We start from the raw sequence: 26716 nt of genomic DNA, 5'->3' as shown, positions 1-26716 counted from the left end.
TTTTTTAGATGCAGAACATCTGATTCACTCGCCTTGTCCCTTTGGCGTCGTCGTCGTTGTCGTCGTCGTCGTCGGCGCGTTCCACCCATCCCCCATTCTCTTCGCCGCGCCAGATGCGCTCTCCGCCGTTCACCCCCTCTCCTCTCCGATAGCGAACACTCTCTCGCGAGATGCATTAGATTGGATTCGATTGGATTGGCTTGGCTTGGCTTGGATTGGATTGGATTTGGATTGGATTGGAATAAAGTGGATTGGGTTGGATTGCGTTGCGTCATAGCCGCGGCAGACGCGCTGGGGCCGGCGCATGGGCAGTACTCTCTCTTCCGCGATTTCCTCTCCTTCGGGCGCGGTGCGCATGTAACCGGTGTGCCGTTCTCCGGCGAAGCCACATCCACGCTTGGCTCAAATACCTAGAGTCCACGCCGCTTTACAAGTACGCCAACGTCGTCATCGACTGGGACCGGCTTATGCAGTCCCCTCAACGTTATGCGCGCTATAAAACGCTGTCCCTTCGCCGCTCCGCATATGCGTCGCATCTACAAAGGGGTTCCCGCGAGGGGAGGTGGGAGTTTTTGTTTCCAGAACCCTGGGCTTGCATTCACCCATCTGTGTGCGCCTACGGGCGGGCACAGTGCAATGTGGTTATGTCTGTTGACGATCGATATCCTTCTATTTAAGATTTTTTCGCACTTCAAAAACGCCATACCGGGATCACACCGACGGTAGTCGGACAAGGGCAACCTAAGCCGCGTTTGCACTTGCCGAAATGCGCCAACCGAACGCTAACACCTCGTCGCAGGCAATAATACTACCTTTTGCCGAGGGCTTCCCAGAGAACCTTCGGAAGCCAGAAAATGCATTGGGTTCTTCATTTAACCACGTAGTCCTGACTGACCAATGCCAAAGGTAGGGCTCACTGTCGAAGTTGTCGAATTGAGAGAACTTCTGAACTTGCTCGCCGGGCTCCGGTCTTGAAATCTTGCTCGTCCCCTCTACCCCTTTGAGTGATGCGAAAAAGGTAAGCGAAATGGGGGGTTGTCTCTAATGTTTTCTTCCCATGCGAATACCATGGGCCCCAAGTAAATTATAAGGCAGTCTTCTTCCCGCTGCGGCCAGGCTTTTTGAGAATAATTTATTTCCACAGTCGCCCTTATCCTGACGTGACGAGAAAGTCACGTCACAAAGATGCCTGTAACTACTCCCTGCAGCAGTACCCCGTGATTTTGAAAGGCTTTGCTGCTTCATTAAAGGGTTTATTTCTTTTCAGTCTTTATTTTACGTTACGCAAACGCTATGTTAAGGCCACTGAGTGTTTCACAAGTGCATGAGAATGGTGGGCCAGCAAAGTTCGACTTCCGAATGGTGAGTAATTTCTCCGGTACTATCAATAAACTTGATGCGCGGAACTCAGCTGACAGCGCATAAAACTGTTTACCTATGCACCTCTAGAAGTACCCAAAAACATTCGGATGGGCGAAGAACTGCGTGAAAAGAAAGCTATCCGCAAGATAATGAGGCATTGCAAATGCAGTCTATCCTGTTATACACAAATGTATGGCGATAGTCTCGTGCACAATTAACCGAAATTGAAAGTTTGTGAATACGGCCTGTGCATCAACTAATAAAGCCACGCCCTATTTGCGACTTTTACACAGACGACGAGATGTCAAAGATGAGCGACCCACATCGCAGTTATAACACCTCCCCTAACGTGCTCTATCATGCCATGAAGGTTTCGACTTCACCATGCTGCTTAGGCTGTACCTAAAAAACCTAAACAAAACAGTTCTTTCTAACAATCAAACTGAGCTAATTAAAGCAAGTACAAAGGGTACGCTGGAAAATGCGTTGTCCTTTTATTGTAACATCTAGCTAGACATTGCGCGACCGCCTATCATCCCACATGTTATCCTTCGGTTGACAATTTCTGCCCATAAATAGTGAGTCAAAAACCAAAACCCAAATTTCCAACTACCGACAGGAAACGTCTAAATTACTGTCGCTTCGCCGGGTGTTCCCGTTCTCCTACCGATATATATTTTAGCTTGTCATGTGACTTACGATAGCCAATATGAAGTGACTGCAGGAAGAAATGATATTCGAGAATTCTGTCAGCGGCTGGTAGAATTGAGTGTGCGGAATTATTAAGATAACAGTGCAAAATTCCTTCGGAGTTCCGGATTCTTTGACCGGTACATTTCGCCAGCAATGCATAGCAGCACATTGACCTCATTACCTTGCCCTCTTGTCTCACCTTCCTGTGACTACCTCGCCGTCCTTTTAATCGGGGCTCACTGACACTTCTTATCTGGACACACATGTGCTGTTGCACCTTCAAGCTATCCATCGGTCCATTAAATTGTGCATTTTTCAAAGCGGAAGTAACACAGTAAACAAATATGGGGCATGCTTCATTTTTTCTCCGAAACTTTTTTTCATACGTGGGAACACTCTAGCTCCCCGGGCTGGACACGACGATCCAACTGATTCCGCAAGATTAAAACTAGAATACTGCTTTCAATGAATCTAACCTAAAGTCTTTTGGTTCAAGAAGTGGTTCTGCCCAAAAGGTTTGATGGGCAAGGAGTGGTGCCGGACTGTTGGGTCTGAGGACGTTTACCTGCAAGTTATGATTTGAGGGTGAAGCGACATCTACTGAGTCTTCCGATAACGGAGTCTGCGTAGGTGCGCCGGCGGCGGGAACAACGACTTCGTATTCAGCTTCGTGGACAACATCCTAAAGTTTTTTTTCTTAATTTATCAAACAGGCATACCCTTAAAAGAGGAACCTGGATTTTCTTTATAGAGACTGCTGATGTCCATTTAACTTTGCAGAGGATGCCGCGTTTTCCTTAAATATCTTCACGACGCTCACAGTTACGAGATTATTTTCGCGTCCAGTTGACAGCAACTTCCCGCACGGAGGCCAGGAGCCGGACTTTGCTACATCTTTTTGTTTGTTTACCCAAAGAGCCGCACACTGCGGCCACGAGTGGCTTAGGTGAAAAGGCTGCTGGAGTAAGTAATCGAGTTAGCGACGCTATTCCTGCTGAATGGTCGGACTTTGGTGCTGCCGATTTAACCAGTCGGTTAAATTAAATTCTCCGCCTTATGAAAAGAAACTGCAAAAGTGACTTAGGCCATTGCAGCGACTTCCCACTTCCACTCACGAGGAACCAGCGGTAGTAAGAGGTGGAAACAGGGCCTAAAGAGTCTATGACCGTCTTTGGCAGCAATGCGCTGTAGCGCACTCCTAGAGGCACCTTGACCGAGCTGCATAAGAAAAGGTGCGCATCTGAGCAGCCTGCCTCTACGCATTTTGCTGATGTTAAGGTGCCCTGGACTTTTGCGTCTACACACTTTGGGTCCGCGGGGTTGGGACGATATGTCATATTCACTGGAAGCTGGTTCCTCGGAGCAGTGGAGTTGCAGTTTACGAAAGCTTTGCAGACAAAGCAAGTGTACGTTTCAATGACAAAGAGCCACTTCCGATCGAAATAGTTTCCAGGCGCAAGCACAGAAGCCTATCCTTTCAGCACATTCGACACTACCGTTGTTTAGTTCAGCCCCTCCCGTTAGGCGATGGGGTCGTTACTTAAATCCCAGCAATAGCTACTCGGGGGATGGACAAGGCACGTCTCGAATGTGTCCAGAGTGATAATTTCTGTTTTTAAAAGGACAGGCGATGGACTTGCACGCTATAGGTTTGGAGGGGTGGGTTGCTTAAATGTTTCTTTTTGGCTTCTACCTGAGTTATTCTTGATAAAAGACTAACAAAAAAGACCACCACCCCCTTTATCGTGTCTTTGGGGTCACACTAATCCTTCTGGAAAGTTTCTTATAATCAATGTCAGCGGAAATGCTGGTGCGACTTGAGGGGAGGAGGGAGGCAGCAAGTGCCGCTTTTGCACTGATGGGACGACGCGCATGAGCACGTTGAATCCTAACTCAAACTTTTCCAAGATTCATGATAGTGTCTTGTAGCCTTCGTGCATTTTGATGGCGTAGTAAATAAATTCGAGTGAATTGCCCTCTCAAATGCTCTCCAATGGGTAAAAAGTAAGGATGGTAGAAAAATATTCACTTCATTAGTTCTGCGAGCGCGCTTGCGTGAACCATGTCGTATTTGGAAAGGCTACTTAACATGAGCAAAGATCGATAAATTGGCTCACCTGCTACGATGTTTTTTATATCATCAGCGGTAACTTTCCCCACGTAGTCCTTTTTCAGAATTACGAATGCTGTGGCGACCTCGCCATATTCAGGGTGCGGCAGCCCCACCACACAGATTTCCTGGACTCCAGGGCAGAGAGAGGAAACAAGAAGTTCAATCTCCGAAGGGACGACTTGGTTATCCATACACTTGATCATCTCCTTCAATCGTTCCACATAATGGAGCCGGTAATTCTCGTCGTAGTAGCCCAAATCACCTGTATTGAACAGCACAAAATTCAATATTGATTTGAAAAATCTGTGCAGCTTTTGTTTCAAGCAGGACAGAAAATGTGCAGGTTCCACCCTTGTGGAACGATTACAAGCCTTCGGAAAGCAACGAACACCCTAAATATGCTTTATAATAAAACTGTTCACAAAGCCTAGAAAGCTTTAAATATAGAGCGCAAGATTTTTATTTTCTGTTCAGCTCCTAGCTGTCCAATTAAGCGTCTCTTTTAGGGTGGCCTCTCAACAACACACAGGATTTAGGTTCGACGAAAGTGTAATATGAAGGTTTTCGACGCGCGAGAAATTAAGAGATAGTTGGAATGGTGTCCTTTTTATTTATGCGCTAAATTTAGAAAAGTTGCGCTAGTGCCACGGTGTATTGAGTAACAATATGTAACTTCACAAGCGTCATTGTCGTGTTTCAGTGAAAAAGTATCAAAATGACCATGCAACTGGAAAGACCTGTAAAGGCATGTACGACCTTCAGGCGTAGGGCAAGCGAAAGAGGGGACGCGAGCAGCCCCATTGCAGTTATGCATGCCACACCGATTTTCCAGCCGGTCTGCCCGGCCGTCTGCAGAGAACGTTTGCTTTACTATGTTCGGCTGGAATAGGGCCTTCTCAGGGCCCCGTTAAAGGATCGGATGTCTATCTGTGCATTAAAGGTATGTACGTCGTGAGGGCATGACTGTCTAGTACAAAAAGTTCAAAATTCCTCTTATACAGCGTCGAAGGAACAAAATTGTTCCTTTGTGAGCATTACGCCCAGCAAAAACAGACAAGAGAGAGAAATGTCGATCGCAAATTACGCTGCATGAAGTTTATAATAAATAATAATGAATATAATATTATGATACATATTATAATAAATAAGGCGGAGGAGTAAGCCGATTGAAACTCGGATTAGAAACTCATGGTCGTAGCCCAATGGGTAAGACGACTGACACTAATCCTGTCTGGTGTACCAGGCACAGGCTCGAATCCTGCCGGCACCTGTGTAATTTTCTGCTATTGTAGATGCTATGCGCCCGGACGCGTAGGGGCATTGTGCGGTCCTAACGTACTCCACACCTTAAAAAATATTCCCGATGCTTTAGTACCAAAGCAAAATGAAAAACCAAGCACAACATAGTCGTCTTCTCTATCTTCTGAAATGCGATACACAACGAAACAAAAACGGTATAAATTATTTTCTCTGTAGTGCGCGCGGCCTATTCATGGATACAGCCTTAATTACGAGATAATATTACTTGATTTCCAGTTCATGTACAATTTCATTTATTATTGATAGATTAAGCTTGATGTTCGATGATGGTGGTAATGGGAATTTCCAAGTTAGCAGTTCGTATGAAGGAGTGATTACGAAAGGTTTACTGTTCATTTGCCGAACTTGCCTGGTTATATCTACACCAAAGCTGTGTACACCTGGCCGAAACGTGTTTTAAAGCAAAGCTTTCTAACCCTACCACGCAAGGGTTCTTTGGAGAGCGTTAGTGTCAAAAGAAAACGCCCGCGAACAAATAAAAGAAATTACTGGTACCGCCAAGAATTGAACCTGGAACTAATAGAGTAACAAAGCGAGACCCCTTTGTGTAATCGATTTAGCTGCGAGCCCAAGCGGAGATGGGGAATACAGTGGTGCCCTCACCAATCACATATACGTGTTCTCCACCTGCATTCTAGCTGAATGCCACGTGATAGCGTCACGCGACCTCTCGCACCGCTCCGCTCCGCCCACGGCACGTTTAGCGGACCTGTGCACGCATTGCGCATGTGGTAGGAGTTGCAAAAATTCAAGGAAGGTCACACCAACGCAGGGCATCTCACTTCTAGTACGCCAGTGTGCTGAAGCCTGTGGCTTGTTCCCCGTAAAAATCACAGCTCCTTGTCGCCCGCCCTCACGCCAAAGTGCACATCAAGGAACACAATCAAATACTCCTTGAGAGCCAGGCAATAATTCCAAGCCCCAGCCTCAAGAACGTGGGCCTCCATCCCCAGGCCGACACCGAAAGTTGTGTATCCTTGCAGTGGCTCAAGCACAATATCAATCAAATCATTCACATGAACAGGCGGGTTGCCACCAAAAAGGGAGGCCTCAAGGAATCTATTACCATTCGAGTAATTCGCACTATTGTCCTCTTCAGAATCACTTACGTCCAACCCTGTCTTCTTCTCGGCGAGGAGGATGTTAGCATGCTTTTTATAATGATTATAAAGGCGGTTGATCAGGCTTTTGGTTTTCCCATGAGTGCGTCCACAAAGAGGCTGCATCGCGGGTTGCTCCATAACACGGTGGAAGAGCTGATACAGGGTCATCGTTCTAAGAAGAAGCTACGGTTGAGCAGAACTGCGGCGGGTCGATGCATCATTTACCAGATTGGCTGGGCACCACAGAATGTCAGTCCGCTTAATGTACTACCAGGCATTTAGGGACAAGAACTAAAGACGCTCCCTTTGCTTAGAAATATTAACCCCTCATCCAACGAGGGTCGCCGAGAAGCAAGGATTAAAGCACTAGACAACACACTCGGTGGACATTATGCAGTTATCTACATAAACGTCTTCCAACATCGAGGGCAGCAGTACGCCATCATCACCCGGAACCGACATCATTGTGTGTGTCTCACTCAAGAACCAAGACATCACGGCTGCAGAAGACGCAGCCATCTCCTAGACTCTCACTTAACCAGGGTGTCGAAACGTAGTCACTGATCCCCAACAAGCCCACCGTAATTATCAGTGAGGTATGGTGTCCCGACCGGTGTGTGCTAAAAAACAACTCCCCAAGCGCTTCCATTCAGCTCATATGGACACCCGCTCACGCTTCCATCGAGGGCAACGAATACGCTCACCAACAAGACTGCACTTTTACAGCCGTACAATGGAGCTGCACAAAAACAGTCAGCCGCTTGTCTAGTTGAGGGACAAAACCTTGCATTATCACTTTCAGAGATAGACCCAACCTTCGCCCCACCGTGACCTTTCCAGAGAACAACAAACTATCCAACGGCTCATACGATCCGGCTCCTTCCAACACCCGACGCGTCTTCACTTAATGCACATGAACTGTTACGACGCTGAATGCAGATTTTACTCAGAAGTGGCAATAATCAGACACCTAATCGGGTGTGCGACAATGGCCCTGAGCGTCCTCTCTCTTTCCGTCAACTACCAAGAGCAATGCGGGATGTTATTGTCCAGCCACCCTCTGCCAACCCGGCTTGATCTGGTGGGCAAGCGGCACACAGGCGGAGAGGAGTGCATATGGGCTCCTGTGAAGACGGAACTACTCCTCTGACCAGGTGAGAAATCGGAATAGCAGTATTTCCTCCTGCTCCTCTTACGTCTCTGCCGCCGATCTCATCGCTTCCGCCCGTGGCGGCAGAGACGGAGAAGTGAGATCATATAACGCCGGGTTTGAGCGTCTTTTAAATTCATAAAAAAGAATTTTCACTCAAGTGCAACACGAATTCAACTTTACAAACCACTGTTCATGCATCATGCATAGATTTGACATTACCAAAACTATCTCTTTGAAGTTATAAAGGGTGTGGTTAAGTGCATTCAACGTCAGTCTGGTTTCGCTGTTTGTGGAGCTACATAAGTGTGTTTATGTGGCGTCGCATGGGTAATCGTTGTGGGTGCCGTTTACAGCTTTGGTTTTCAACCACATTCACGGGGTGGATTGGCATGAATATTTTTCTTGTCGCGAGGGTGCTCGGCAGAAACCATTGCGTATGAGAAAAAAAATAACAGATGAAGAAAATTTGCAGCATCACGAAGGGGAACGTTAAGGACGTTAAACTCAGTCTAACACGTCTTGGTGACTACATGCGGCCGCATAATAAAACAGATCAAAGGCAGCGGAGCGCAAAACCCATCGGTGTGACATCTTCCGTCCCAGCACCTGCTGTCCAGATAGCGGGTTGCACATGCGGGTCCCTCACACGTCGCCGCATATATCCATTCTGTATTTAGGCGTCAGTGCTTTCTTTCCCTCGAGAGTTTCTCTGAGAAGCATTTTCCCTGGAAGGGGCACGCGCAGAATGATTTTTTGCAGCGTGCTGCATGCGCCGAATTCTTTGTTTCGTGCAGAACCGAAACACATCTCCCAGGTGCTTCTCTAATAAGCTGGCATTTCTGGTAGAGTACCACAAGCACCAACCGTGTAACACCCGCAATCCCCGGAAATATGAAGGTTTACGAAGTTAACGCTTTTGATTGTTATTATACTGTAAATTGAACTTTTTTCATGTGAAGGGGAGCGGAAATTTTTGAATACCGAGAAAAACAAGAAACTAAGATTATAAGAAATAATTATCTAGCACAAAAACAACTCAAAAATGCCTCATAAAGCGCCATCAAAAGATGGAGAAATCAGTACACCCCCCGAAAAATAGCCCGAACTGGAATGAAAATTCCTGAATTTAGAAAACCATTCGACACCATGTTTATACTCACAAATGCATAACTGGCTGAGTTGGCACGTTTATTTGTCAGAAAAAAAAACAAATGTACATGGATAGATCAAGAAAGAACAATCTTCGCCTGTAGAGAAGCCATGCAGTAAAGCTGCGTATTAGCTCTCTGGGAAGGAATATCCGACATCTACCTCAATGCAGCTGTATGGCAACAGATGTGGATGTGTAATTGTCCTTTGCCGAAACTCACTCCGCATTGAAGATTTCCCCTACACCTGGTCCATATTCTCTGTCTTTTCCATGGGATACAGGCTGTTGGCCGTTCACTGTCACGCAAAGATTTACCTTCGGGTTGCTCGAATTCCAATCGACGGAAAGGACACCACAATTATAATAACCGAGCTCCTGATAGATTTCAATAAAACGTGTTGTTATAGAGTTGGTGCATGCCTGAATGAAATCTTAGCGCAAAGAAGGTGAGGCCAGTGGCAGATGAGACAGGCTCTTGTCTCGCTTGTACCGTCTGTCACCCTTGCCGTCTTCGTTGGGCTGATCCTCACAATAAATCCTGACACATATTACCTAGAACAGGTCCCGAACCATCGCACACCTCCCTCACATTGAGCACGCTACCGGACGTGTAAAGAATTGTCACGCTGGCATTGCGTGCAGCAAAATGCGCGACATCCGGTTGCAAGAGAAACATGGCCCTGCCGCCAACTTCGGAGAAATGGGCAAGCAGTGCCTGAATACGCAGGACACACCCGTGAACTCAGCTGTTTCGACAGCAGCTCTGGACGGAAAGGTGTCGCCCCGATAGTTTTCGCGCAGTGCTCGATTGGTCTCGCATTTTGTGGCCTATTGGACGCACACTGTCGCACCGTACGCACAGAGGGCACACGCGCCAAGTGTGAGGAAGCGAAATTAATGGCAAGGTCTGGTTTTTCTTGCAGAGTGAGTGTGACCTAGCGCAGCCTCGGGGAGCGCGGAAACGCCAAAAGTGAGAAAGGAACACGGAAACGTCGCTTGCGAAGAATGGCACAGCGAACTGTGCAGGGAGAGCGCCAACAGCAGTTCCGCCAGCAGAAATGTACACGTTGGGCCTACTCCACCGGCCATTCACTGACCGTAGCTTTCGCGAAGTGGCGTTTGCGCCAATTGATTACGTATTGTGGTAAAACCCTGCAAAAAGTGTCTGAGCCTTTGTTGCTTGGCATGAATGGTAGCTTGAAGTGACACATAGGTGTTTACAGATGCTATGTGATGTACAGAAGTCTTAAAACTTCAGATAAACACTGGGACAGCCCTCTGTAGCTTTGTTAGCTTTGCCCCTCTACACTCTGTAGGAATTTTGAGGTCAGAGAATTTTTTGTCATCTTCCGCTTCAAACTCCGTGCTTTTCTCCCTCCCTGAGAATAGCTTAGAACATACCGGCCTTTGCAACGCAAAGCAAGGAGGACATTTACACCAAATTTACTCTCCTATTTGCCAAATCGCCACTTCTGTTATATGCACCCTTACATTGCTAATATAGACGCATGTCGTATATCTTTATAGTCGTTTCAATGTAGCAATGCATGCATTAAAATCCATCTGCTGTCAGAATGCTGCGCACGTTCTTCTCAAAATTGGAAACCCCCGGATTGTAGTTGCGTCTCTACAAACATGTGCTCTCAAAGCTCTAAACGTGACTTCCACACTTTTTGGCCAACTTCCTCGCTATAAATGTTTGTGTCAAACATCAACCTTTCATTTCTCAATTCTTTTAGCTGTCCATCAGTTTCAGTCGCGTTTCTTGGCAGGCATGCAATATCATTTTTTGCCGGGTTCCCTAATTCTTTTTCGTATCAATTGTCTGAAGGAAAGGAAAAACAACGTATTGTACTGTCTGGTACTGGAGTTGTAGGAAGGGCACGCATGTCGGCCCGTGTCTGAGCCACACCACTTCACGGCCCTACGATTTCTATGCCAACGAAGCACGGCGTGCATAACTTTGCGTTCGCTTCTTCAGAGGGGTCTGGTTTGTGCCTGTTGGTGATGCATCATGAGAAGTGAAAGCGCATAGTAGACACGGACAAAGAAGCATAAAGCATCTGTAGCAAAGAAGCATCTGTAAGCATAAAGCCTCCTCTTTGTAGAGACTTAAAATGAACAGTTATAATTCAGCGATACCACCAAATTTTGAGTACGCCATCTCCTGCCTAGAAAGGGTTTAAATAACGATCAACCAGTATCCAGGGAACAGATATATTGACGGGAAGTCAGACGACAAAAAAAAAACAGCAACGCGCGTCATTGACGCGAGGTAGATGTCTTTTTGCTAATTATGTTATTGTAGCAGCAACTGCCACAGTATCTCGAGCGTGAAACGTTTTTTTTTATAAAATGACGGTACACCAGCACGGTCTGCATAAACTTTCTAATATAGCCATTCCAACAATTTCTTGACACTCTCATAACCAACTGTGGAATCAGAGACAAACGATAGGACGTGGTAGAATAGTGATTTATAGGTTGAGTTTACGCTGCGCCTAATACTTGCTGTTTCACCAAAGGACGGGTGTCCATATTGGAAGTGTTTCAACTAAAGGAAAACAAATCTAAGGGTTTGGCGCCTGTAGATGTGGCTTGGCAGTAGATACCTTTACTAGGAAATTTTGTTGGGTGCATTGACCAAGCGGGCATCGCTTGAACGGTCAACACAAACGGCAACAGTCTGAAAAAAACATGGTAATCATCAGTAGCCTCATCTCTTGCACCTGATAGAACCCTTTACCTGTGTTTCTCTGGAAAGCCATAAGCAATGAAGGGAAGATACACGCGGTTTTGGATTACCGCGGCGATGGAGTCAGGCAAAGCGACATGGTGCCTAAGGAGAAGGTGAGCACTGGTAGAAGTAACTCCATGCCGCCAGCACGGACGAAAATGCGTCTAATAGTGTGTATGTATCATATTGCTGTGGTAACCGGTTTGAGTCAGCAGACAAAATGGTGGCCTGCTGAGCACTTCGCAATTCCTTACTGAAAATAAGGAAGATCAAGTTGAGTGTTCGCCCGTAACAGTAAATCAGAGCAGAATTAGAGAAAATATATACCAAGAATTCGGCTGTACGGGGAGTGGTTGGATGCCGTGAAAAGAATAACTGTTTAACGGCCCGCGGTTCTTTGATAGTGAACGGGCGCCGAACTGCCAGTAACTGAAAACGTACATCTATGAGTGACTCACAGCCCAAACAGGTGCAGGTATTACAGGCTTCCGACGACAAAAAGAAGTCAAACACGTAGAAAAATATTTTCTGGAGAGTAGTACCAATGGCGGTGAGTAGCACGAATTGTACGTGGACTTCAAGTGAACTATGTACAGGCGGTAATGAGATGATTTGAAGCATGGATCCAAAATGCAGCGTATAAAATGAAATTCCTCAGCTCGGAAAACCGATTGGCATTATCTTCTGAAAGCAATTGAAAAATCTTGCAACAATCGCCGGTTAGTAAACAAGTTTAGTAATAAACCAAGCAACAATGTACCTAGAAAATGTCAGTCAATCAATTTGTTTCTGCCTTTGGTTGGTGAGTGTAGAAGGAGTTCAACAAAGGCAGCAAACGCCTTTGAAGTGCTGCCGTGTTCTCTACTGCTCAAGGAGGAATACGCAAACGGTTAACTTATCTAAGTTGTCTTACTTCTTTTTAGAATCAATGTAGGACTGTCATATTTTCATTATTCCAACTCTCCTTTATGTGCAGCTGGCACAAAATAAGCCGGGTGTGGAAGGAGTGCAGCTTATGCAATTCACAGCACCAGGCAGCAGTATCTCAAAGACTGACGCAAACCTCTTGAGTTTTATGGGAAGCGAAGGAAGCACTTACCAGTTCTAAACCATCCTTCTCCATCCAAAACTTCCGCCGTTGCTTCGGGCTTTTTGTAGTAACCCCGCATTATGGCTGGTGTACGCAAAAAGATTTCGCCATGTTCATTGACTCCCACGGGTTTGCCATCCTTAATTGAAAGCAACTGCACGAAATCAGAGAGATAGACCATCAGGGCAAATTACCGCTTAATTCTTCAATATATTATCCGCACCTTCCCCAGAGAAATCACAAAATATTTGTCGTTTTCTAGAAGTTTCACTTAGAAAGCAACCTTTTTGGAACACATCGTGATGATATGGTCAAATTTGTTTCTGTCTTTCGGCATTTCTCTTTATCAAACCCATTCGTGTATTAGCAAAACCCTCTTAAAGTAAATGTAGGACATACTGAAGCCTTACTATGAAAAGTTAAAACCAACGAGCGGTGTATGTGTCGCTAGCAGCGCGTGCATTCTTCTCATCAGAAGAAATTTTTCGAGAATTAACTTTCGTGTTTGCATGTAGTGTGGTTGATATTAAATGTAAAAAAATTCAGGTAAGCTTGTGCTCATCCAAAACGCTTGTTTTTTGAAGCTCTTGTACGTGAGAATTGGCTCAGGCGTAGATACGTTTCAGTATAACTATTTGGTTGCATAGTTAAGGTGCTAGTAATCGTTGTCATATGAATCGAAGAGTTCCTTGTCTCCATCGCAGCCAGTGGTGCATTCAAATTCATCTTCAGCAGTGTAGGTTTCCACCATTTCTTCATCTTGGACATGAGGCAGTGACGGCGGGATCTGCCATCGCCTCAGGAAGGATTGGTACACTTGTAGCCTTGTCCCTTATTCTCCATAAAGACTTCTAGAGAGTGCGGCAGCCGCAGTGCCTTCACCCAAACAGGCTGTGTTTTCACCTCTAGCATTATATTTGTAACTGTTTCTTTGCATCCGCGGTAGCCATTGACAATCACGCTGTACTTTTTTCTTCATCCACTGCGCCAGCCAAAGACTCGGCGGTCGCTCCGATGTAAGCACTCACGAGATCTCGCCATTTTCTCGCTCCTTGAGTTTTTGCCAGTTGTTTTTTTTTTGCCTGCCTGCGCCTGCGCTGCCAAGGACGCTCGGTGGAGGCACCGCAAGGCACGCCGCAAGGCACGCCGCAAGGCACGCCGCAAGATACGCGCTCACGAGAGCACAGCATTTTCCAGGTATGTTTTCCTGCAAAGGATTGATACGGAGAGTAACTACACCTCCGATGCTAATATAGTGGCCGTCCACATCCGAGTACACAGCGACTGCAACTTTTGAGTTGAGTTTGCTTTAGCAATGCTATAGCCCGAGCTTTGAAGTCCACGTTTGATGTGCGGAATGAGTCGAAATACGCCTTCTTAGAATACGGAGGTATAGCCGTTAACTTTTTAAGTAAGACCGGACGATCTCAAACGAAAATATTGCCCCAGAGCAACTTGCGATTTCCAGGTAACTGGCAGCGCATATTCTTTGAGAGCATGGTATAGAATGAGGCGAGCCATTTTTTGTTTGAGGTGTGTATTTGTGGTTTTTTTGTGGGATCCTCCTGGGGTGCGGGACGTAATTTTAGTGAGCTGGTATTTCGTAAACGGCGGCGTATGCCCCGCCCCCACGTGCATGATACATTCAACCATCTTATACCTGACCCATCGTCCGAGTGCATCTGCCAGAAGCATTAGCAGCTCCCCTGATGTGCCATATATAATAAACGGGTAGGTTGCTACCTTGCTGTTTACTCTTGCGTCTACGAGGACGCAACAACACACTCTGCTTTGTGAGTCACAACAAATTAATTCCGTAAATAGACATTCACACAATACATTGGCCAGAAGATCCAAATAGAAAGTTTTCCTGTTTAACCAGAGGCCGTATACAGTGAGCTGTTGAATTACCCTTTCGTAACAAAATTGCGCTACGTAATCACTCCTGACTGGGTCCAAAGCTAAGTCTGGTTCACCTATCTCAAAAGCCGAAACTACGAACAGAATATTCTATTATTTCGGAAAGCTTGCTATGCAAAGGCATGTCCCAATAGTGAGTGATCCACATGTACCAGAAAATTATTAGTATCTGAAGTTAGGGAAAAATTTACCTTCAACTGAGCATTGGGCGGCGGCACTCCAATGTCTGTGAAGTTGATCTCGTCTACACCAGGTGAGCAGTTTATACCCATGCCCTCACTGAGGCCGTAGATACACCGTAAGTTGATGAGATTGGGAAACACCTTCGCAGCGTTGCGAGCCAGCTGTTCGGACACCAGGCTTCCTCCCGAAAGTAGTTTTCGAACCATCTCAAGGCAGGTGTTGGTCCGCAGCATTTCGTTGACCAAGCCATTGAGGCGGTTAGCAAACGTGAACACCGATGAAACCTGTGAGGACGGTGAGCGGAGTGCGCAACTATATGGGTTATGCACTTAGTTAAACAGTGCCTGTATTTGGCTCAGATTAGGCAAGCAAGTTAACCGATATTAATATTGCGAGGCACTGCCAGTTGGAAGTGGCTCTGCGTAAATATTTGTAATACAAGGACAGGGCGAAGGTTATTGGCAGCTGTTAAAACCTCCTTCATCAAAAACGCGTTCTGGGAATTTCATGACACTAACTTACCCTTAAAAGTATGCAAATCGTGTGTATCTTGCGCCTACTTCTAACACTACCTTGTTTCAGGGGCGAAGCACCTTAGGACCTCGCTTTATGCGTGGCTTGCCGCTTTGTGTCTGTGTACACAGTGTTGCGCATGCGCATGGAGAATTCGATTGGATTGCATTTGGATTGAATAAAATAGACAAAATTGTATTCTATCGGATTGGATTGGATTGTAATTGTATGTACTGTGCACACGCGTTCTTTACTCATTTACATACGCGAGTGGGCAATGCCACGGGTGATTTACGGTAAGAACGATCCCCAGTGCTTCGCTCACTCGTTATGATTCACTTCGTGGAGATGCGTGAATTTTTCATTCATTGCGTCGAATATTTTGTACACATATAAAGCATTAGCCTAAAAGGTATAGTAGGCATGAATGCCAAAAAAAAATTAGTACCAGTGCATTTGCATCGAATGGCCTAATTAAAAATATTGTACCAGGTTTCTAGCACCGGTATCGTCCCCAAGATGGACAGCTCGAAGACAGCTTTACAAGCAGTCCCGTCCCAGACACGAGTTCGTAGCGAGGACCAGTTGCGCACTGTCTGAGTACCTTCGCTGATCGCCGCGTACCCACCCACCCTGCGCCTTCTTAAGCAGCCAGACAGATCGTTCAGAAACATGCATAGACATTTTGTCTTGCAGGCGACTTACATGTCCCGTGGATTCTTCCTTATTCATGACAAACTCGTTTTAAAAAACATAACCCCGTGGTTAAAAAGTTTCAATGAAAGTCCTCACGTTTTTTACCTTCCTAGGGCACAAACTCAACGCGCACCTGCTTATTTTGTTTTACCATCGCAATGTGAGAAGCAGGGAAGTTTTGCGTGCACTGCGAAAGTGGCCAGTGCAGGATATCTTGATCAGCTCAGATCGTAGTTTAACTGTTCTAATACGAACTGTATGCAATGACGGGCTGAGGCTAATAGAACGGAAGCAACGAAATTAATTTAGATGTCGCAACTGGTCAATGAAGGCGATGGGAGTGCAAATACGGAGAACAACTCGGTCATTCCTCCACTGAAAATACGACATCATGGAACAATGGCTATACTTTGGCTGCTAGGTGGGAACGCTTAGAGAATTAAAGCATTTAAAAGTATTAGCAACCACCCCGTCTAACAAGACAGACTGAATTGAAAACGAAATGGCTCTGCTTAAAATTAATTCGCCCTGATTATACACATAAACTTACGAACGTCCAGATATGATCCCTTATACAGAACCTGCCGAGGCGTTTGTTGGTAAATACACATGCTCGCCAAAATATTAGAGTGCTGTACAAGAAAAAAATGTGTACAAGAGAATATATTGGACTATAGCTCAGACCACCACAAAATCCTAGTTGAATAAATAAGTCAAGCAAACACTAAATTGTAGTTGCACTGGAGTTGTACCTACACATAAGTATTAGGGTACCACACCTGGTATTTGGTGCAAACCTCGATGAACTCGTTATAGGTGAGCGCCGGAGAAACAATTACGGATGACGCACCAGCGCAGACAACCGCCATGATGTACAAAAATCCTGAGATGTGCGTGATGGGGTTCCAGCCAAGAAATATGTCCGTCGGTTCGCCCGGCACGATCGACCTGTAAATAGTGCAGTTTTAGATCTGGTGGACGCAGTATAACGTGAAATGCGTGATTCAAAATAACAGAACTCTCAAACATAATCTTTCTTTAAAGAACAGGTCACAACGCTACGCCGAACACGTATGCCTTCTTTTATCATGGGCGATGATTTCTGTTAAAGAACAAGGTACACTCGGCCGCAAAAGTTTGCGGTATTTGCAGTAGGTAGCGGACCGCCACAAAATAATAATGCTGCGACATGTGGAGTCCCATTCGTCCCGGTCGTGGCTCACAAAACTTGCGCGCCAGGCGCGATTTCTGAATTTCTATTCATACTTTCTTAACAAGCGTATGTAGGCGTTTGCTCTCCTATGACGTATTTCCGACATTCACGGCACCTGCTGTGGAGCAGCGTGACCATTGCCGCTTGTATGTTCTGATGGGGCAACAAAAGACGTAGCTCGTGACCCTTTGTAAAATCACTACTCTATTATTTGTTACTTAGACACCAAACTCTCCGTCTGTTTCTGTTTAAATCGATGAAGCCTTCGGTTCAAAAGTAAACGTGTATTAGAAAGAGGTTTTGGCGCAGTGTACGTTTTATGATTCGAAGGCGCCTAATTGGCATCTTAGACAAATTCAAAAGTGGCGTGTCAGTACAAGATATTGCACGCGCAATTCAAGAGATCAAATCCCTCGATAATTCGAAGCTGAAGCACAATAAATCTTCCACACTTCCGTTTAACGACGACGAAGGTTCACCTCGAAGCATTCTCGTAATTGATTCTATGTTTATGCAATCCGGCACTGCGAGTACGTGCTACTCTGCCGGTACGCACCACTTTTCTAAAATACGCAGAGTAACTGTGGGGTGTACACTACAGACCTCACGTTTGGGGTTGGGGTGTACGGCGGGAATCGGTAGCTGCTGCTTAGCGTGTGCTTCAACCACATCTGAAGTGAACGGACGGAACGCTGATGCAGTCGTAGCCTAATCTAAGAATTTACGTGGCTTAGAGATTTTCTCAGATAGTGTGCTCTCTGTGTCGGCCTAGAACTGATGTATCTACCGGCTTGGGACGAGAAGACGTAAAATGGCTTTGTATTTCTAGTGACAATGTATAGTTTTAAGGCTATCTTTTAGGCTACTTGATAGGTCCCTTGTGTTGTTGTATATAACCATGTATATAACAACACCATGTTGTTGTATATAAGTGTGTCGTATCAAAATAAAATTTTAGTTGACAGTAGCGCTTCGCCACGTCTAGGTTCTCATTCTCTTCTCTATCCTCGTGTTAGTTCGCGCTTCCCGCCAATGAATTGTATTGCCAACTCGCCTAACCTTCCGCTCTTGCATACCAAAGCTTTTCAGTTGATGTTTCTTTGAGTATAGGATGTCTGCAAAGACAGGTTTCTCTTTTTTTGCTGCATTTACGCTACTGCAGCGTCTTTTTGGTGTACAGGTGCCCCAAAATTATTCGGGGCAGGCCTTCCTGGAATTAAAATATTTTCTTTTTGACCGGCTGCCAGCACAAATAGAATACTTGGGTGCAATCTCGTTTTAGAATTATTTTCTTGAATAGTCATTTAGAAGCTGCTGGCTAGGCATTTGGCAGAGAAATCCCCTCAATATCTGCAACAGGTGTTCCCTTTATTTTTTGCGGCACCTGTACGTATTTCCTGATTGCTTGTTATTATCATTTGTTTTACTCTCAAGTGTGCCTCGGGCTACACGTAATCACAAACTTCCTGCATTGCATTACTTGTGAATTTGGTTTCCTTTGTGTGCAGGATGTGTGTAAAGATAGACTGCCGTTTCGGGTGGCTCTGTGCCCATGGTTATTCTATATCTAGTTCATGTGCGTGCTCGCTGATGACTTTCAATCTGCTAAGAGGACGAAAAACATGACAGGCCTCAAGGCCTATTGTCTCGGCCTTTTCTTTTGCTTTACAATAAAAGAAAATACCCTTTAAATTCCCAATGTCAAGCCAGCATGTTTATTCAGGCCAGCATTTGAAATATTGTGCTTCTTTAAGAAGTTGCCCTCAATAATGGCAAGAATACTGAAAGCAAACGAGTAGACGTGGCCAGGAGTGAGTATAAAGTGTCCCACTTACGTCTGTCCCAAAAGATACGCTACGCGAGGTCGATGAGTTCTCCCACACAGCTCTATGTTATGGCTTTTTAAGAAAATCATTTTCGGCAAGAAATAAGGCTACTTATTGCAGCTAATCGCGAAACACATACATTTTTGCTGTATATAGGAATGGCGTTGCGAAAAGTAAATTGGCTACCAACTTTTTACTGCAAGAGATGACGGAAATCGCAACGAGCATGTGCGCATGAACACTCGGCAAGCAGTTAGTCGCCTATGGTGTGCGTGCAAGACGGTCACTGACGATATTCCAATACAAAGGCGGCTGCTGAGGTGGAGGGAAGTAAAACGAGCTTTGTGTCATTCATCTGCCTGTTCGTGGTTTTCTTGTGCGCGACTGCCAGAACACTGGACACAATTCTGAGGCGCGCATAGCTTCCTCCTTGTCGCAGCTATCGCCCATGACCCCAATATGCTTTAAATTGTATTGCGGGGTTGTCTGGGTCAACAGAATAAAATCACCACCATGGCACCGCTGCGATTGTCTCCAAGAAAGCTGGTCTAATTTTCGCTTGCCGCCTTCATCTTTTGGGGCGGTCAGCCGGTACTTTGTGTTCCAGCATTGTTAATCATGACCGGTGGATATTTAATTTAGCTACATGTAATATCAGAAGCAAGCCCTCAATTCCACCACTCGCCATCTTCTATGCAAACAAAGCCTTCGTGGTTTGAGGAACCTGATACTGGTGGTTCATTCTGAAAATTATTGCAGTCACCGGCGACATTCTCAACAAAATTGTGGGAATAATGCCGCTTTCATTTGAATTACTCACTTTGTAGTGGTCACAAGAATAAAACAACCTTAAGAGTGCCTTGTCTTAAACTGCACCTCGACATATTTCGTCTACGCCCTCGATCACTAAGCAATCTACTTACAGGGGTAAACAAAAATACACGAAAACGCACGAATGACTTCCGCACCAAAATGACTTTTGTACGCGGTTATTATGTGCGACGCCGTATTCGTAATTGATATACTACAGAAATGGACAATAGCCATCAAGTAGACGCAAGTTTCTTAGATTTTTCTAAAGCAATCGATCATGCCAGTACAACCAAATGCTTGCTAATGTATCATCACTCAACTTTTCTTCTGAGCTGATATCATGGGTCGAACACTTTCTAAAAGGACGCACAGAATTCCACTTGGCAAACGAGCACAAGTCCTGCCTAACCAGCGTTACGTCCGGTGTCCTGCAGGGTGCAAGCCTATCGCCTCCACTCTTTTTTATATGCATAAATGATCTCTCCATCAACATTAAAGCAAACCTAAGACTCCTCGCATATGACTCCGTATTGTACTAAACCATGTACACCGACGGTGATCATTCTAACCTGCAATCTCACATAGGTAGAATTTCATCATGGTGTATCGTGGTGTAATAAACCTATCGAAACGCAAATCACTCCCATTTTCTCGAAGACATGCCATCTCTCAGTGCACGTGTCACGACAACAATGCCCCAGTCAGTTCAGTCATATATAAATATTTCGGGCGCACATGACGTCATCGCTTTCTTTGGCAACGGATGTCGACAGCATTTGCTCGGAAGCTGGGCGTACTCTCGGATGTCTTTGCCGTAATAATACAATTGCCGCTCAGGAAATCGAAACACTATTTTATCTAACATTCGTTAGGTCGAAACTGGAATATGCATCAGCCTTCTGGCATCCATCCCCAGCATACCTTACCCTACAAACTGAAGCCATATAAAACCGCGCTGCCCGCTTTATGACCTCTATATTAAAATCATGCCAGCGTCAATACCCTTAAACTATCTGTCTCCCTCGCGACCCTTGAATCACGCCGCGTCATTGTTCGTATATGCATGCTACACACTTTATTTCACAATTATCAGCCACAATCAAGACACACATACTAAGGACTCCTTAAGGACACATACTAAGGACCACCTAAACCACCATAGCCCATTAGCCCCGATAACGGGCGGTACGTCAGCATTGGTGCGGTACTTTTTTTCCTAATACCATTATTCTATTGAACGCTTTTCCCACCGACGATGCCTCGCAAACCCATAACAAACACTTTGGAGATAAGCTTGAACCGACATTCCCACGATATAGTAAGGATGAAATTCTACTTTTCTGTTTTCATGGTGCTATTGGTTCTTCAACTACTTTTAGTATTTTGTATTTGTGTTTGTAATTTTGTAATTGTAACCGTTACTTTTGTGCATTTTTTTTGTTAGTTTATTTTAGGTATCCTTTGTGTGTCTTTTCCGGCTGTCGTGTTTGCATGCTTCTTTTCTGCATGTTTTGTTCAATAACACCCCTGGAATCTCTTTTATCCCCCTCCGTTACGTATTTATTTTCTTTATTTATGTATTCATTTATTTATTTATACATACTGCAACCCGTAAGGGCTATGGCAAGACTGGGGAACAGGCCAGTACAAAACAAACATGGTGTAATACTTTGGAAAGGAAAATAAAATACAAAGTGGCAAGACATGGCATCACATGGTGGCATAATGAAGACATGGTGGCAAGGAACAGAACACCGCAAACATACTGTGCAAAACTGTGCATACTGTGCATACAGTGCACAGCAAACATAAACAGCAAAAAAAAAATCAGTCAAAGGGTATTTATGGATAACAAGAATTCGTTTAAGGGCAAATAAAGTATGTCACCGGATAAGTTATTCCAAGGGTCAACAGTTCGTGGAAAGAAGCTAAATTTAAACGTGTTAGTACGGGCCTAGAATGGTGTCATATTCAAAGGATGGTAGTGGCGTGTTGAAGAAGGTCTGGAACATGTTAAGTACAGATCTTTTGAAAGTTTCCACGTCGAAAAAATTGTAGAATGTAATATACTGAGATACTCAATGTTCCTTCGCAATGAAAGTAGAGATAGGTTCAAAGATGGTATTGCTGACGTAGGTGAAAAACCAGAGTCATATCGCCTGAAGATTAATCTAAGGGCCTTTTTCTGTGCCGATTCTATTTATTGTACTTCGCACTGGTTGTAGGGGTTCCGTACAGGTGACGCGTATTCGAACACTGGGCGGATAAGGGTGTTGTACACAGTTAGTTTTGTATCCCTAGGGGTGGAACATAGTGTACGCCGGACCGGAGGTAACCAAGCTTTTTAGGGCTTTAAATATAATGTAATCAATATGGAGGGACCAGGAGAGCTTAGGAGCAAAAAGACCGCCAAGGTATTTATATTGGTAAACTCTTAGCGGGGACCGTCCAATAAATGAGTAGTTGAAATCTGAAAGAACTAATTTGTTAGTAAAGGACGTGAACACAGTTTTTTTAGTTAATATTCGTTTGCCAAGAACGGCACCTGTTGCAGAAAGATGCCAATGAATCGTTGAGAAGGATGTGGTCATTGGGCGAGTGAATTACATGATATATAACTCAATCATCAGCGTACAAACGAATCTTAGAGTGAACAATATCAGGCAAGTCATTAACATAAAGCAAAAATAACACAGGCCCGAGAACTGAGCCCTGCGGAACACCAGAAGGGATTTTGGCCGGGTAAGAAGCAACGGAATCAAAGTATACAAATTGACATTGGTTCGAAAGAAAGCAAGAAATCCAGTGAACTATTTGTGGGGTATTGAGGATCTTATTAAACTGTGCAGAAGTTTGCCTCCTGGCCCCTATGTGTTTAATACATGAAATGAAATGAAAATATATTGCTGACACATAGACAAAGAACTACAACCGACCGACCGAATATAGAAAAAATAAATGCGGGCCGAATAAACTTCCGCCGATAGCACGGCTGATTTCTTATGCGAGCAGATAACTCGTTTGTTTAATATTTAAAACCTCCAAACTAGGACCGCAATACCAGCGATCGAAGAAACTGCCCGCTGTGCGCATAAATTATCCTTTGCACAGTTGGCAATACGCAGAAGTTTACGCATGAAAATGGCCAAAACTAAAGTGTTAACACAAGTATCGAAGTGCCCCACTGTATAATAACAAACGATAGAGCCGTTCTGATGTTCAGCCAAGTGATGTGTTCGGCTGGGCAATCAAAGCAAAGTCAGGCACTATCCCCTGGACTACTTTCCTTAATATACGAAGGTATCGCCGGCGTTTTGAAGTAACTTGCTACCCATCTTCATTGAGAGCTTGAGTTTTCGCAATAAACAAGTCAAACGTTCCCAAACAATGAAAAATAACTCTGATTTCGAAAAAGAACAATCAGCACTCTCAGCCACTTTCGTGCAGTATTGCGAAGACTGAAATCCAGGTATGTCTTGTACAGTTTTTATAACCCAATGTACTATTTTTGTTACACTGCTATTTTGCTCCCCATATTTAGTATGTATCTGTGTTTTGATTTACCCTTTACCACTAAATTAAATAACGTTCGCTGACCCCACCATGTTTTCCCTTAGGTAAACACAAGAACGAGTGTTCATAAAGCATGCACCACGCGACGACCTAATTGCAACGGTAACGGGTGCACATTCGATTTTGGAAGAAAACATAATGGAGGTAGCTGCGTCCCCTATTCGCTCCTCTGAAACGAAAAGGGCAACAACCATATTTGGGTGGTACGTCTTGTTGGGGTATTCCGTTTCGTTTATAAGTTCCGTTTATAATTTCTTTCTTAAAATGATAAACTTTTCCAATCAGCAGCGTTGACGGCGTCTATCTGGTAGTTGAAATGGGACCCCAACTTCCAAAGCACACATATGCGCATAAACAGCGTTGGTTCTAGCCCCTCGATTGGGTTGGTGTGGTGAAGGGTCGGTTGCACAACCGTAATGTTGAAGCAAAAAGACACTTTGTGCTTCTGTTTGCAGTGGGTGACAGTTTGTGCCACAGCCATTGTATGCAGGGCCCTGTTGTTGCGATGCCTCGAGCAGGAATAAAGAAAAATGCGTCGATGCATTCAGCTAGTAACAAACAAAATTAACGATAGCACGCCAGCACCGTAACAGTCACTCAAACGGGGTGGTACCGAATTTGCAATGATAATATGTCCCCACAATACAACGCTTCATGCTGACTGTGTTCTTTTTTGAAACTACATGTGCGCAAAGGAAGCTGGATGGTGTCGGTGCGTCATAACAAAAAAGCGTACGACAAAATGATCACGTACCAAGGAATCATGTCTTGAATGAAGCTGTTGTTTGTAATGTAGTTTGTCTTATGCTTGAGGGTTGAGAAATAAGCGAACCAACATTTTGGTGCTACACATCTGAGGCGTGTTCACGGTACCGTGTACAAATTGACATGAAGATACATCGTTCGAGAATTAACATTATTAAGCAACTTAGCAAAATCCTTGGTGGAGGTGAAATGATGCAAAAAAGTTCCTGTTTGGTTCCCCGATGATATATAATTAGTTTATGTACAAAAAATGGCCGTGTCAGCTTTTAATACTGTTTTGACGCCGGAAATAAGTTCGACTAAAGCTGTTCATGGCAAAATTCTTGTGCAATACTATACATCAATAAACAAACAGAAATTATTTCAACCTCGAAAAACGGAAACAAATACTTTCTGGGGAAGTACAATGTTGTAAGAGAAAACAAAATACATACCATTTCACTTTATATCAAGTGTGAGTGGGAAGGAGAAGAAGATTGTTAAAGGAAGGTAAATATTGGGCCTCCCTTTGATTGCTCCGCCAATTTATATTCCTTCTATAAGCTGATGCGTCCCATGAAAACACAACTTGTGTTGATGGTTGAAAATTGTAAAGACTGCATCAGGCGTCATATTGATGCGTAGATCGCTGAAACTAGTACTAGGCAAATTTTTTTTAAGTAATTTCCACCCGAAAGCAACAAACTACCTTTTTTCATGCCACGAAGGTGTGTATGAAAAAACCGTTTACGAGAAATAAAAAAAGCATGGGTCATTATCATCGTTATTTAGCTCGAACAAACATGAAAACTCACGCGTTTTGCACCAAGTTTGCAACGAAGGAGTAATGCGACACTTCCACTCCCTTTGGCAGTCCCGTGGTGCCTGAGGTGTAGATAAGTCCCACCAGCTCCTGCCGAGGGTCGGGTACGGCAACCTCGCGAAAATTTTTCTCCTCCAGGAGAGCAAAACCTGAAACTGAAATAAAGCCGGGTGCTTCGCCCAGTACCAGGCGAACCTGCAAGCACCAAGGAGTGATCCTGTTAGAAACAAATGCGGTCGTATCTGTGGGCAGCAGAAGCCACTCAATCGACAAAAGCTTACGTCTGGCCTAGTGTATCGGCAATAATATTTACGAATTGGAACTTGGACTAGTTACAACGGTCATATAAAAGTATTTGCTGTGCACTGAAACGCAAAAGCAGGATATTTGTTCCTCATAAATTTAGTAACATGACGGCACAACTGCGGCTGCTATCAGAGGAGACCATAATACAGATGGGTATGAACATACTGACGACATTCCCCGTTCAGATTTTCATCACTTCTTGTGATAGTAGTATGCATTCAGCAGCATTTAACGACACTGCCTACAATGTGGTCTTAACATTACTGGCGGTCGTCATGAAAAAGTGCCGCCCTAATATTTTCAGAAATTGAGGTTTAGTAGTGTTAATTGCACACGTATTTTAGGGGATTTGGTGCAACGAAACACGTTACAATATCTATATAAAAAAAGAAAAAAAATATCAGCTTGTTGGTAAACATTTCCTAAGCAGCTGCCTGGAGAAAACGTCATGCCAGCTAGAGATTAGAGTCGACTGTCTCACTTTCGAAGAAAATATCTCCGAAGACTAGTTGGCAAAGTGGACATGTCAAAAATATCACCTCCCTCCACTCATCAGAAAGAAATTAGTATTTTTGCGTGCTGGAACTACCACGGACGTGAACCACGAGAAGGGCGAAGGGTTTATTTATAGTATTTGCACTTCATCCATAACAAAGCCCGCGCGGGGCCCGAACCTTGAAAGCACCTCCTTCCCCAGATGTTTTGCTGATAGCATTGTTACAATATCCTCATTGTTTCGCCTTTCAATTGCGCTAACTTGCTACAGACGCCGGGATAAGTAAGCTTCACAAAGAATTCAATCAAATTTAATGAATAAAGTGACACCCTAGTGCAACAAAAATTGACATTTTTTTATCATACGCACAACGTCTTCTCAAAAGTATTCCTCTATTGGCTAAACGGAAAAAGGCCGTGGCCAGCAAACAAAAAGGTCTTCGCATACGGATTCAACATATTATCGACGTCCCATAAAGGCAGCACGTGCAATGCAGCTGGGATGTTTCATGTTCTTGCAGCCTTTTCATTTTTAGCTTGCCATACGCAATGCGGCCACCGGTATCTGCAGAAGGCAAGTAAAACTTTCAACCGTCCGGTTACTACCACTCTGACGAGAACTTTTGTGCCCCTGAATTTTACTGTTTTTTTAAAGCCATGACTGCTTTGTGGTTTCTCGGAAGCATTTTTGTAGGTAAAATCGTACGTCCTTTTACAGTCAATGTTACTGTTGCAAGCTTTGCGCTTCGTATATTGCTCTCACAATAACTATCATGCGGCATAGTTTAGTGTACTCACTGGTGACTACACTAATTTTTGTTAATAAACAAGTACGTACGATGATGAGAACGTGCAGACCAAGGCACGAAATGTAAGTCGGAGATGCGGGA

At 44.5% G+C, this 26716-nt stretch overlaps 1 protein-coding gene across 1 annotated transcript in view; it reads right to left on the bottom strand.

Annotated features, from left to right (window-relative positions):
- LOC144163848 (uncharacterized) overlaps nucleotides 1–26716 on the bottom strand; it is an 86170-nt gene that overhangs the window by 25892 nt on the left and 33562 nt on the right. The window contains exons 5-9 of the mRNA XM_077694531.1: nucleotides 25018–25220; nucleotides 16813–16981; nucleotides 14833–15108; nucleotides 12731–12875; nucleotides 4173–4430 (exon numbers count right to left, since the gene is read on the bottom strand). Coding sequence (XP_077550657.1) covers nucleotides 4173–4430; nucleotides 12731–12875; nucleotides 14833–15108; nucleotides 16813–16981; nucleotides 25018–25220 — 1051 coding nt within the window. The remainder of the gene's footprint in view (nucleotides 1–4172; nucleotides 4431–12730; nucleotides 12876–14832; nucleotides 15109–16812; nucleotides 16982–25017; nucleotides 25221–26716) is intronic.

The sequence above is a fragment of the Haemaphysalis longicornis genome, unplaced genomic scaffold (assembly GCF_048455015.1).
Source record: "Haemaphysalis longicornis isolate Haplotype H1 unplaced genomic scaffold, Haemaphysalis longicornis Haplotype H1 scaffold_13, whole genome shotgun sequence".
NCBI classification, from domain to species: domain Eukaryota; kingdom Metazoa; phylum Arthropoda; class Arachnida; order Ixodida; family Ixodidae; genus Haemaphysalis; species Haemaphysalis longicornis.
The sequence above is the reverse complement of the archived record's forward strand: the minus strand, read 5'-3'. Positions and strand labels throughout refer to the sequence as shown.